At 43.9% G+C, this 13,904-nt stretch overlaps 1 protein-coding gene across 1 annotated transcript in view; it reads right to left on the reverse strand.

The window, feature by feature from the left end:
* cdc42bpb (CDC42 binding protein kinase beta (DMPK-like)) overlaps positions 1-13,904 on the reverse strand; it is a 198,971-nt gene that overhangs the window by 67,691 nt on the left and 117,376 nt on the right. The window contains exons 6-9 of the mRNA XM_055641186.1: positions 5,645-5,738; positions 3,190-3,390; positions 1,815-2,063; positions 406-485 (exon numbers count right to left, since the gene is read on the reverse strand). Coding sequence (XP_055497161.1) covers positions 406-485; positions 1,815-2,063; positions 3,190-3,390; positions 5,645-5,738 — 624 coding nt within the window. The remainder of the gene's footprint in view (positions 1-405; positions 486-1,814; positions 2,064-3,189; positions 3,391-5,644; positions 5,739-13,904) is intronic.

Below are 13,904 nucleotides of genomic sequence, written 5' to 3' on the forward strand. Positions count from 1 at the left end.
ATAAGGAGTAAGCCATTTAGAACGGAGACGAGGAAACACTTTTTCTCACAGAGAGTGGTGAGTCTGTGGAATTCTCTGCCTCAGAAGGCGGTGGAGGCAGATTCTCTGGATGCTTTCAAGAGAGAGCTAGATAGGGCTCTTAAAAATAGCGGAGTCATGTGATATGGGGAGAAGGTCGGAACGGAGTACTGATTGTGGATGATCAGCCATGATCACAATGAATGGCGGTGCTGGCTCGAAGGGCCAAATAGCCTACTCCTGCACCTATTGTCTAATCCAGAAAGGCACTAGAACTAAGGGTGCCGGAAATTCAGTGGTGACCCTGTACCATCCAGTTTTATAACAGTGGATTGTTCATTAATGCACAAGTGAACAACATGTACAATCATTATAGAAAGGTTCTACCTGGTGGTGGTAAAGGTGAAGCCTACAAAAGGCAGGTGCAGCCCAGAAAAAGCAGTGTGAGAGGCTGGAGGCACCAGCTCCTAGGACAACAGAAAGCATTTATCAATACAAACAGAGGATTACTTTTAATCCAACAAATGATCAGAATGCTAATTTAATCTCAATTTCTAAATGTTGTACAAAAGCAAAATACCACATGCTGGTCAGGACAAATGTGGAGCAAGAAACTGAGTGAACATTTTACATCATTCATCAGAAAAGAACAGGATCCTTGATATTTTTTATCAGTGTTATCCCCTCTTGAAGATGCTGCCTGACCTGCTGAATATTTGAAGAATTTTATGTTTTATTTCAGACTCCAGTTATAAGACTGCAAAATTAATCATGTACAGACAAAATAAAGAATTGAGTTTTTCTTCATAAAGCCTACAAGGATAATAGGATTATTGCTGAAGAACAGACCCATTCATCCTTTCACGCCTATTACATGGAGAAAGCAATATCAAAGCAAATTATTAGAAAACAGATTATTATTTATTATTAAGAAACCGGTGCAAGCTTAAGCCCTCCACAGCGGCACAATGGAGCAGCGGTAGAGTTGCTGCCTTACAGCGCCAGAGACCCGGGTTCGATCCTGACTACGATGCTGTCTGTACGGAGTTGGCACGTTCTCCCTGTGGGCTTTCTCCGGTTTCCTCCCACACTACAAAGATGCACAGGTTTGCAGGTTAATCGGCTTTGGTAAAGGTTGTGCTTGTTATTCTATAAAAGTGTTTTTTTTTCTTTTGTGTATGTGAATGTGTCCCCTTGTGTAATCTCAAATTATAGCTCTTATGTATCCCCCCCCCCCCCCCCCCAGGACAAACAGGAGTCTAATGCCCTGCTATTCACATCCCTGACAAAATGAACGTAACAGGATAATTATGTTATGTTCAGTTTCCTGGTCATAAGTGATAGGAGTAGAATTAGGCCATTCGGCCCATCAAGTCTACTCCGTCATTCAATCATGGCTGATCTATCTCTCCCTCCTAACCCCATTCTCCTGCCTTCTCCCCATAACCTCTGACATCTGTACTAATGTACTGTACTAAGCAATAAGAAGTCTTGATTTTGAGAATGTTACGGTAACTTCTTTTTTTAGGGGTTTGATAAGGAGGCTGATCCCCACATTACCACACGACCAGTGAGTGAGGCTTTAGAAAATTCCTATCCTCGGTTCCACTCATTTTGATTGTTTCCTGCAAGTCCTAATCTTTCATTAGTCAGAAATGTCAATGCAGTCTTGTAATCCAGGCTAAACATGGGAGTTGCACAAAATACCAAGTGCCAGTAAAAACTACATGTAAACCTCCTCTGCACACGGTGGCCAAAGTTAAACATGGTATTCCACAGAAAACTGAAATACTAACTGGATTTTTGAGAATATCATCATCTACATCAAAGTTTGAAGTGTCTGTTGGACTGCTGACTTCAGGAATATAAGGTGCTTCAATGTTTCTAATATTGTCCCAATCGATCCCTTTGAAAAATAAATGTTTTTTGAAATCTTCCATTCCATTTTTTCCAATGCGATGTTCTCTACTGCAAATCAACCGCTGAATCAAATCCTTGGCTTCATCGGATACATCAGTGCTATGTGACGGAAATTGGAATCGTTCCTGTCGAACAAAAGAGTTTGAATGCTTCAGAAAGTTGAAAGGGCCTGTCCCACTTGCCGATTTTTTACGGCTATTGCCAGCGTCATATCAGGGTGGCCAAAGATTTTGAACATTTCAAAATCCAGCGGCGACAAAAAAAATGTTGTGACACTTGAGGAAACACCGTGCGTCAATTCATCATCACGCCATGTCACGCTGCGACTTGTTTGGTGACCTGGTACATCAATCAACGATGCCGGCAGTCGCCGAAAAAATCACCAAGTAGGACAGGCCCTGAACATGCACGCAGAACAATGATGCGATTTCTATGCAAAGTACAGAATGGGTTCAATTGATTTAAAAAAAGATACCCCGAAATTAACATATACACAATGTAGCATTTTATTCATTTTATAATCTTTTAGCTTCATTATTATCATGAAGTTAATCATGTGTGATGGTCCACACACATTGCATGAACAGTCCCAAATGTTACACTAACAGAAATAAATAGAGGTTTGCCAACATTTAAAGACACATGGTAAGGATTTAAACAGGTAGTCATAATCTATTGCAACAACTCTTCTTCAGCAAAGAGGTGAACTGCTGTGGTTCATTACATGTTGTTTAATTCAGGGGCCGGCAACGGTCCATAGCCCGAAATCATCCAGCCCACAGGCGTATTTTTATTCAATTAGTTTTCGCGACCTGGGAACCATAGCCAGTCCCGGGAACGTGAGTTGATCTGGGAACTGCAGCTCATCTCAGGGCACGCAGGCACACGACCTGGCGCTACAGCCAGTCCCGGGGCAGGCGAGCTGAGCTGGGAACTGCAGCCAGTCCCTGGGCACGCAGACGACTTGGGCGCGACAGCCAGTCCCAGTGCAGGCCAACCAGTCCCAGGGCAGGCGAGCTGAGCTGGGAACTGCAGCCAGTCCCGGGGCACACAAGGCACCTGGGAACTGCAAAAAACGAATTGAGAAACACGTGAAAACTAATTCGAAAAACTACACCAAGTGTCACACTATGGCGATAGATGTGGCCCGCCATCCGCTCACAGATATGGGTCCTGGCCCCTATGCAGAACAAGGTTGCCGGTTTAATCATTACACGTGGTTTAAAATGTCAAGAAAAATGTAGCACTTACTTGATGATTCATAATTTTCCCATACGTTTCCACCAATGACTCTGCGTAAAATGGCGTTTCTCCGACAAGCATTTCATACATACATACACCAAGAGACCACCAATCACATTCTGGTCCGTACTTCCCCATTCCATCCTCCATTGCTTGCAAGATTTCTGGAGAGATGTAGTCAGGAGTACCAACAGCTACTGAAGATTGTACCTGAGCAGAAGAATCATGGTAGCAGTTTAAAACCGACACAGCTTGTGCTTACTTTACTCTGATAAACAAAAGACCCAATAAAAATAAAAAGTGCAATATAAAATAATGGCTTTAAATTTTAACTGCAATTGCCAAGTTGTTGCATGCTTACTGAAATAAGAACATAAATAAGAGGATTTTGCGATTTAGCAATTCAAGCCTGCTCTGTTAGTTAATATGATCTCAGCTGATCATTGCTCACCTACTTTTCCACATTATTCCCTTACCCTTCAATGTTTTAGAATTCAAATAAATTATGAATTCTGTTGTGAATGCGTTTAATAAAGTGGGGATCAGCAATCCTCAAAGTCCAAAATTCTAAAGACTCACAACCCTTTTTATTGAAGAAATGTTCACTTATCTTAATCTTAACTGGGCGACTCTGTACTTTGAGAAGATCCCTCGTTTCTGACATCACATCTGCAGAAAGATTCTCCTCCTCTACTGTTTAGTTTAGTTAAGAGATAGAGTGCAGAAACAGGCTCTTCGGGCCACCGAGTCCACACCGACCAGCGATCCCAACACACTAACACTACCCTATACACACACTAGGGACTATTTACAATTATACCAAGCCAATTAGCCTACAAACCTGTACGTCTTTGGAGTGTGAGAGGAAACCAGAGCACCTGGAGAAAACCCACGTTCACGGGGAGAATGCAGGCAGCACCCGTAATCAGGATCGAACATGGGTCTCTGCCGCTGTAAGGCAGCAACTCTACCACTGTGCTGCCAGTGTTAAGCTCAATAAGAATTTTGCAGAATGCAAGATCAACTCCCTGCTTTCTTAACTCTAATCTTGATATCTCAACTCTCTTTATAGAATAAACTTTATCACAGTAATTAGTCCAACAAATCATTTTTGTGTTATATCAAAATCAAATCTATCCTTGCTTGGGTAACGAGTTCCTGGTCTACATTCACATTGGCCCTGTAAAATTGCAGAACATTTTACTCACACATACTGCATCCGTTATTAATAAAAAGCCACCACAAGTTTCCCAACTGCTAGCTTCTGTTTGGGTATAAAGTCATCAATATTTCCCGGCCTCGCTACATAAAATATTTCTGCTTTTTAAATTTTTTACCAAAACGGGTAACTTCAATTTTCTCCACATTATATTACATTTGTAACATACCTGTCCATTCACTTAAAAGCAAAACAGTAGGGATCTAGAAATCCGAAATATTGAAAAACCCAGAAAAAGCTGGAAGTGTTCAACAGATCAGACCACACCTCAGTTTATTTCAGGTGACTAACCAGTCATCAGAACATGTTGATGAAAAGTCATCCACTCAAAACATTGTTTTGCCCTTGACATCTTGCCTGATCAGCTGAGCATTTCCAGCATTTTGTTTTTTTTTTTTAATTTAAAATCTCACAACTTAATTTACCTCAATTTACTTAAGTGATTTGCTTAATTTTTGATCAGCCATGATCGGTCTCCTTATGTACCTCTGAAGTGGATGGTAAATAGCCAATGCCCAAGCACTGATCTTTGTGAAATGATACTGCTTCAGGCTGCCAACAAAAATGCCTTCGTTTTCCAAGCCACTTCTCTGTGTGTTAAGCAGCCTATGCAAACCTAGTGCTCCTATTCCCCCAGAGCCATCATTTAGATTCATTCTAAAGTTAAGATATTGTGACAAAATCATTCACATTCTTTCTCTTCATTCCATGCTTATCAAAATCTCAATCAGATTTAAAAAAAGTCTTTGAACTAAATAAGATTTTGGCAGCTTCTTAATTCTGCTGCCTGGCAGGCACCAGCAGCAGGGCGACTTGTTTACAGCAAAATGGAACAAATTGTTACATTTTGAGCTTCTAATTGGAGACCACAAGAAATAAACATGATAAGATTACAAAAAGGGATGTTAAAAATACTGGGAATTTACCAGAATTTTACAATTTATTTTCTTAGACAAATCTTGCTTATATTCTACTTCAGAACATGAGGTGGTGCATAATATTGCATGGTTTATAGATAAATACCTATTTGCCGAATATCATCAATGTAGATAATGAATACAATTCTTAAGCAGCAGTTCTAATACAAATCTAGAATTTGATAGAGGCATAGAGTAGCCCAACTTGCCAACATGTCCCATCTGCACTATTCCTACCTGCCCATATCCCTCTAAACATGTCCTTTCCACGTACCTGTCTGAATCTTAAACATTGTGACAGTAGTAATCTGTAATAAATAGTACTCACAGTGCCATCATTCATCAACTTCAGGCATGATCCAAAGTCAGCAAGACGTATATGTCCATTCATATCCAGCAAAATGTTATCAGGCTTTATATCCCTATACAAAAATGCATCTGTTAACCAAATGGTCTTCGGAGATAAGGAAACTCATTGCACAAATATTTTTAACCTAAAATATCAATTCTATCTTGTTTATATGCATTGTCATTGAGACTCATGAGAATACAGTATAAGTAAAGGATGTAGCTGACAACCAAGGGGAATGTTGCATTGCCCACCACACCCACGTTTCAGACAATAGTCCACATCACAATGTTCTGCAACATGAAACAATGTCACCTGCCCACGTCTCGAGAAAGATGAATAAAAACACATTTCTTTTTTCCCCTCATCCACATAAATTCCATGACAGTTAATTTTATTTTGTATCTCAAATGTTTGGGAAGTGATTCTTAAATTCTGCACAGGCAAGTTTCCAAAGTACCATAACACGGGGATGGCTGCAATCATTGAGGCAATTATTTATTCAGTGTTTCTTTCCCATTCTGCTTGAAGAGAGAGCAGAGAGAATGGTCTCTTCCCTGTCAAAGAAAGTTGACTAAAAGTAAGTGACTTTACTTGTCTTCTGCTCTGGGCATTTCTTATTCGAGTTTAACCTGATCATGATGGAAAGCATTGTGATGCAATCCAGGTCAAAATTAAAACTTAATACCTTGTAATAATCAGTTTTGTTTAGTTTATTGTCATGTCTACCGAGGTACAGTGCTTTTGTTGCGTGCTATCCAATCAGCAGAAAGACAATACATGATTACAATTGAGCCATTCACAGTATACAGATACATGATAAGGGAATAACGTTTAGCGCAGGGTCTTCTTGCGTTTGAGGCAGCAGAGGTTATGTAACACCCTCCAGGCGCTGTAGCCAGTTCAATGTGCTGTTGTCGAGCGCCGTGAGGTCTACCCCTCCACCAGGGGGCGGAGGACAGCGCAGTCGAAAATAACGTGCTGTACTGTTTGCTGGTCTGCTCCACACACGCAGGTAAAGCCAGTAAAGTCCGATCTAAGATAGTCTGAGGGTCTCCGATGAGATAGGGTGGGTAGTTCAGGATTACTCTCTGGTTGTGGTAGGATGGTTCAGTTGCCTGATAGCAGCTGGGAAGAAACGGTCCCTGAATCTGGAGGTGTGCGTTTTCACACTTCTATACCTGATGGTAGTGGGGAGAAGAGGGAGTGGCCAGGGCGTTTGACTCGTCCTTGATTATGCTGCTGCCCTTGCCGAGGCAGCGTGAGGTAATGGATGCCTACAGCTAGAAATCATGTAGACAGGAAGATGGCTTGAATTAAAACATTTGTTGAGCACTGTCAATTCTTCTATGCAGCTCATTGCCCTTCATATGTAATGAATTAATTTGATGTGCAGTGGCACCTGTCCCTTAAGCTATTTTCATTAGTTTGGCATATTTAATGAGAAATGCACAGGTCAAATAAGTTATTTGTCCTTTACTTATTTTACTACCATTAATGCAAAGACAGTCAATGATTAGTCAAGTTTTTTGAATACCACTTTTGATCCGATTTTTAAAAAAATGCATTATTCCTGACTTTTACAAGAATCAGTAAAATATCTTGTGTAATGGACTATCACTGAACCTAATAGGGTATTTTGAAACAATGTACAAATAACTCGGGAGAAAAGGGTGTAAGTAACGGTCAGCATTCTCTTGCTCTCATATAAATCACCTTTGAATAACCAACTTTTCAAAAAGGTAGACAGGCGATGTCCACAGTATCGGCAGGAGGGATAGTTGCATTCCAATTAAACTGTCTGATTTGCAATTTTCTGTGACCAGAGGCTGCATCTTTTGCACATTCATTGCAGGAAACATGTTCCCGATGTTAAGGGAGTCCAGAACTAGGTGTCACAGTTTAAGAATAAGGGGACGGCCATTTAGGGCTGAGATGAGAAAAAAACCTTTTCACCCAGAGAGTTGTGAATCTGTGGAATTCTCTGCCACAGAAGGCAGCGGAGGCCAATTCACTGGACATTTTCAAGAGAGAGTTAGATATAGCTCTTCGGGCCAACTGAATCAAGGGATATGGGGAGAAAGCAGGAACGGGGTACTGATTTTGGATGATCAGCGACGATCATATTGAATGGCGGTGCTGGCTCAAAGGGCTGAATGGCCTACCCCTGCACCTATTTTCTATGTTTCGATGTTTCATTGCAAGTTTCCCATTTCATTTCCCACATAAAGTCTGAAAGAGCAAATGTTTGGGACATGTTCCTTGGGTATGTACACATACATACAGACTTGGTCAATAATTTGATTCTGATCTGATCTTTGTGCATTCTGTGAGGGTAAATTTCCATTACCTGAAGGCTTGAATCCGAGGGTGGGGAATGGGTCACTAACATAGTACACCCAGTGGCTACCACAACTTTAAAATAGCATATATTATTCCCCTCCTGACATTTGCACTAAAAGATGGGCCAAAGTCAGAGAGCAGTATCTCTCAACTAAACAAAACCCCTTGACGCATTTTGTGTGGAGAAATCTATTTACTTCCCACTTCAATATATTCAGTATTGTGGCCTCTGCAGCCTTCTGGAGTAGAAATTCCAGACATTCATCAATTTTTGTTTTTGATTGAAAGATAGAACATGGAAACAGGCCCTTCGGCCCACTGAGTCCATGCCGTGTCACGGGTCTACTGGTGTCAGGGGTTATGGGGAGAAGGCAGGAGAATGGGGTTAGGAGGGGAGAGATAGATCAGCCATGATTGAATGGCGAAGTAGACTTGATGGGCCGAATGGCCTAATTCTGCTTCTATCACTGAAGACCTTATTTATTCCTTTCAGTGTAGCTAAAATGTTTCCATTTTTACAAGTTTTTATATTCTTTCGTCTAACATTTGACTGGTTTATAAATGTAATGATATTTGTTAAGCAATATCAGGACAAGAAATTTCCTGGATCCCGTTGGCAATCATAATCCTTAAATTTGTGGTTCAACCACAGAGCCATAAACATATCAAGTTTGTCCTTATATTCAACTATTTCATTTATTGTGCTCTCGAGAGAGATATTCATTACCCATTTGCATAGAAAACAAAAAGAAATATTGCTCAAGGCACAGGCTTAAATCTGTGTTTGAGATACACACAAAGAGTTCAAGATGAATGCAACCACTCAATCTACATGTGTCACAGGGTAGTGAGGATGGCCTTTGGCATGCTGGCCTTCACGAGTCAGGGAACCAAGTATAGCAGATAGTGACACAAAAAGCTGGAGTAACTCAGCAGGACAGGCAGCATCTCTGGAGAGAAGGAATGGGTGACGTGGCTGAAGGTCACAGGAAAGGGAAATGAGAGATATAGAAGATGGCGTAGGGAGATCTATCCCTCCCCCACCCAAGTTGCACCAGCTTCTCATTTTCACCCAACAAACAGCTAACAATGGCCTGTTTCCTTTATCATCGTTACTTTTTTGCATATCTTTCATTCATTGTTCTTTATCTCTCTACATCATCGTCTATATCTCTCGTTTCCCTTATTCCTAACCAGTCTGAAGAAGGGTTTCGACCCAGAAACATCACCCATTCCTTCTCTCCAGAGATGTTGCCTGTCCCGCTGAGTTACTCCAGCTTTGTGTGTCGATAGAAGATGGTGTGTTATGTTACAATTGACATTGGTGAAGCTACACTTGGAGTGAAACCTCCCTTTTGATTACCCTGTTGTGGTAAAGATGCCTTTAAGTTGGAGAGAGTGCAGGGAAGATTTACGAGAACGTTGCAAGGGCTCGAAGTATCGGGTGAGGTGGGGCAGATGAGGACTTTATTCCTTGCTGTGCATGAGGCTCAGGGCTGATCTTAAAGAGGTGTATAAACTCATCAAGGGAATAGATAGAGTCAATGCACAGTCTTTTCCCAGGGTAGGGAAATGAAGAACAAGAGGGCACAGGTTTAAGGTGAGAGGGGAAAGATTTAATAGGAACCTGAGGGGTAACGTTTGTAGGAAAGAACTGCAGATGCTGGTTTAAATGGAAGGAAAACACAAAATTGTAGCGTAATTCAACGGGACAGGCAGCATCTCTGGAGAGAAGGAATGGGTGATGGTTTCAGGTCGAGACCCATCTGCAGTTTGAAGAAGTGGGAATGGATCGCTAACATAGTATACCCGGTGGCTACAACTTTAAAATAGCACGTATATAGAGGGGGAACTTCTTTACTCAGAGAGTGGTAGCTGTGTGGAATGAGCTTCCAGTGGAGGTGGTGGAGGCAGGTTCGATTTTATCATTTAAAAATAAATTGGATAGTTATATGGACGGGAAAGGTATGGAGGGTTATGGTCTGAGTGCCGGTAGATGGGACTAGGGGAGAATAAGTGTTCGGCACGGACTAGAAGGGCCGAGATGGCCTGTTTCCGTGCTGTAATTGTTATATGGTTATTATTCCCCTCCTGACATTTGCACTAAAAGATAATAATAATAATAATAATTTTATTTATAGAGCACTTTAAAAACAAACATAGCTGCAACAAAGTGCTCTACATCACTAATCATTGACAAAAAAGTTAATACACACCAAAAATAACAATCAAAAGAAATAGTAGGAAAAGACATGCAAAATAAAGAAACATCAAAAACACCACAAACAGAAGCAAAGCCTCAGGCACGGTCAAAAGCCAGGGAGTACAAATGTGTTTTAACACTGGATTTGAAGCTGGACAGTGAGGGGGCCTGTCTGATGTGCAACGGCAGGGTGTTCCAGAGTGCCGGAGCAGCAACAGAGAAGGCTCTATCCCCTCTGAGTCTCCGACTAGACCTCGGTACCTCCAGGAGCAGCTGACCAGCTGACCTGAGGGACCGGGCAGGAGCGTATGGGTGGAGCAGCTCAGAGAGGTAAGGCGGGGTGAGCCCATTCAGAGATTTAAAAACAAATAACAGTATCTTAAATTGAACTCGAAAGTGCACCGGGAGCCAGTGTAGGGAGGCCAGAATTGGCGATATGCGCTCCCTCTTTCGAGTCCCTGTTAAAAGGCGAGCAGCAGCATTCTGAACCAACTGGAGACGAGCCAGTGAAGAACGAGCAACACCAAAATAGAGCGCGTTACAGTAATCCAGCCTAGATGTAATAAAGGCATGGATTACTGTCTCAAAATGCTGCTGCTCGAGAATGGGCTTCACCTTCGCCAGCTTCCTTAGGTGAAAGAAGCTGGACTTAACCACCGCGCATATTTGGATGGGCCAAAGATGAGAGCAGTATCCCTAAACTAAACAAAACCCTTTGACGCATTTTGTGTGGAGAAATCTATTTACTTCCCACTTCAATATATTCAGTATCTTGGCCTCTGCTGCCTACTGGAGTAGAAACTTCCAGACATTCATCAATCTTTAGTTTTTGATCGAAAGATACAGCATGGAAACAGGCCCTGTCGGCCCACTGAGTCCACGCCATGTCACGGGCCTACTGGTGTCAGGGGTTATGGGGAGAAGGCAGGAGAATGGGGTTAGGAGGGAGAAACATTCAGTATCTTGGCCTCTGCAACCTTCTGGAATAGAAATCTCCAGACATTCATCAATCTTTAGTTTTCGATTGACTGATACAGCCTGTATTCAGTCTGAAGAAGAGTCTCGACCCGAAACGTCACCCATTCCTTCTCTCCAGAGATGCTGAGTTACTCCAACATTTTGTGTTTACCTCCGAGGGGTAACATCTTCCACACAAAGGATGGTGGCTATATAGAATGAGGTACCGGAGGAAACATTTAAGGCAGATACAGTAACACCATTTCAAAGACATTTGCACAGTATGTGGATAGAAAAGGTTTAGAAGGGCATGGGCCAAACTCAGGTTAATGAGTTTAGATGAGGTGAGATGAGATTGGCACAGATGGGCTTAGATGATTAGATGAGGTCGGCACAGATGAGCTGGGCTGAAGGGCCCACTTTCATGCTGTATGAATGCAGTTCATTTCTTTATGATATAAGAACGCACAATCACAGATAAAGTCGTGCAAGTCAGCTGCAGCAGTCACGGTGGCGCAGCGGTAGAGTTGCTGCCTTACAGCGAATGCAGCGCCGGAGACTCTGGTTCGATCCCGACCACGTGTGCTGTCTGTACAGAGTTTGTACGTTCTCCTTGTGATCTGCGTGAGTTTTCTCCAAGATCTTTGGTTTCCTCCCACACTCCAAAGACGTTCAGGTTTGTAGGTTAATTGGCTTGGTAAATGTAAAAATTGTCCCTCGTGTGTGTAGGATAATGCTTATGTGCGGGGATCGCTGGTCGGCACGGAACCGGTGGGCCGAAGGGCCTGTTTCCACGCTGTATCTCTAAGCTAAACACAGTGCTCACAGGGCATGGACAAACATAACATTTTAATTCTAACTGCAAGTAGAATTCTTCATTGTGGCTTAGTAATGCCTTCTCCGCAAAGAGGAGTAAAAACACTGAAAACTGTTCTTTTGTTTAAGAAGGAACTGCAGATGCTGGAAAAATCGAAAATAGACAAAAATGCTGGAGAAACTCAGCGGGTGAGGCAGCATTTATGGAGCGAAGGAAATAGGTCACATTACGGGTCGAGACCCTTCTTCAGACTGGGGTGGGGGGGGCGGGGGATGAAGAAGGAAGAGGCAGAGACAGTGGGAGAGCTGGGAAGGGGAGGGGAAAGAGGGAGAAAGCAAGGACTACCTGAAATCGGAGAAGTCAATGTTCATACTGCTGGGGTATAAACTACCCAAGCGAAATATGAGGTGCTGCTCCTCCAATTTACGGTGTGACTCACTCTGGCCATGGAGGAGGCCCAGGACAGAAAGGTCAGATTCGTAATGGGAGGGGGAGTTGAAGTGCTGAGCCACCGGGAGGTCAGGTTGGTTATTGCTCACCATCAAGCCTGACTTCTTGAAGGTGCTGGGGATCTGGTTCGGGGGGGGGGGGTGCTGAGGCGTGTAACAAGAATTGGTTGGAGTGGATAGTCAAGGTGGGGAAGAAGCTGGAGCTTTGGAGGCAACGCTCCCTCTCCATAACGGGAAAAAATGGGGTCATCAGGTGTGAGGTGCTCTCGGGGCTGCTGTACTTGGCACAAGTGTGGCCTGTCCCTCCCTCCTATGCCACAGGGATCACCCGGGCCAGTATCCAGTTCATCTGGGGGTTGAGGATAGACTGGGAGCGACGGGCCACAATGTACAAGTCAGCAGACAACGGGGGTACACAAAAATGCTGGAGAAACTCAGCGAGTGCAGCAGCATCTATGAGCGAAGGAAATAGGTAACGTTTCGGGCCAAAACCCTTCTTCAGAAAACGTGGGTAAAAGCGTGCCCAACGTCGCCCTCATCCTGATGGCCACCTTCATGTGTAGCTGCATCAGGCGGAGTGTAGAGCCAAGGCACGTGGGCACCAAGTGTCACTACCTGCTGAGGTTCTACCTGTCCCCGGTGTTGCGAAGGATGGGCCTGGCGCAGATGCCACGCAATGTGCCAGTCAGCTGGACATTGCCGCACCATCTGTCGTCTGTGGAAAGGTTCATCTGGACCAACACCTTTGACCACATGTCCATCGGGCAGTGGTCAGCATGGAATGTCCTGCAGGCACTGCAGGGAAAGGACTCGATGGATCCGGTGGCGTGGTTCCCAGAGCAGACTGCCCAGCTTGTCTGGCAAAATGCCTCATCGCCAGAACTCACCAACAAGCACCAAGACCTGGCTTGGCTGGCAGTGAGGGGAGCCCTCTCAGTCACATCCTTCCTGCACCGTCGGAACCTCACTGCCAGTGCACGCTGCCCCCGGGACGGCTGCTATGGAGAGGAGACGGTTGCCCACCTCTTCGCAGAGTATGGATTTGCAAAGAGAGTCTGGAGAAGTATGCAAGGATCCCTGGTACGCTTTATCCCGAACAGCTCCGTCAGAGGACTCTGTGATTTACGGACTGTTCCCAGGGACACATTCAGAGACTGACATCGAGTGCTGCTGGAGGGTCATCAACTCGGTGAAAGACGCTCTTTGGTCTGCCCGAGCATTGTTCACCACCCAGCGGAGCGAGATGTCCGTCAGGGAATGTTGCCAACTGGCCCGCTGCAGACTGCAGGAGTACGTGCTGAAGGACGCACTGAAGCTCGGTACAGTCAACGCCAAGGCTCAGTGGGGGAGGACCACAGTCTAGGGTCCTTCCGCTGCTGGACATGGGGGGCATGGTATGGTGGAGACGCCCCTCAAAATAAGGGAAGGAATTCCACGCCAGTGGGACACGAGTGGCAAGGGTGTGGGGTA

Source organism: Leucoraja erinacea, chromosome 9, assembly GCF_028641065.1.
Source record: "Leucoraja erinacea ecotype New England chromosome 9, Leri_hhj_1, whole genome shotgun sequence".
NCBI lineage: Eukaryota > Metazoa > Chordata > Chondrichthyes > Rajiformes > Rajidae > Leucoraja > Leucoraja erinaceus.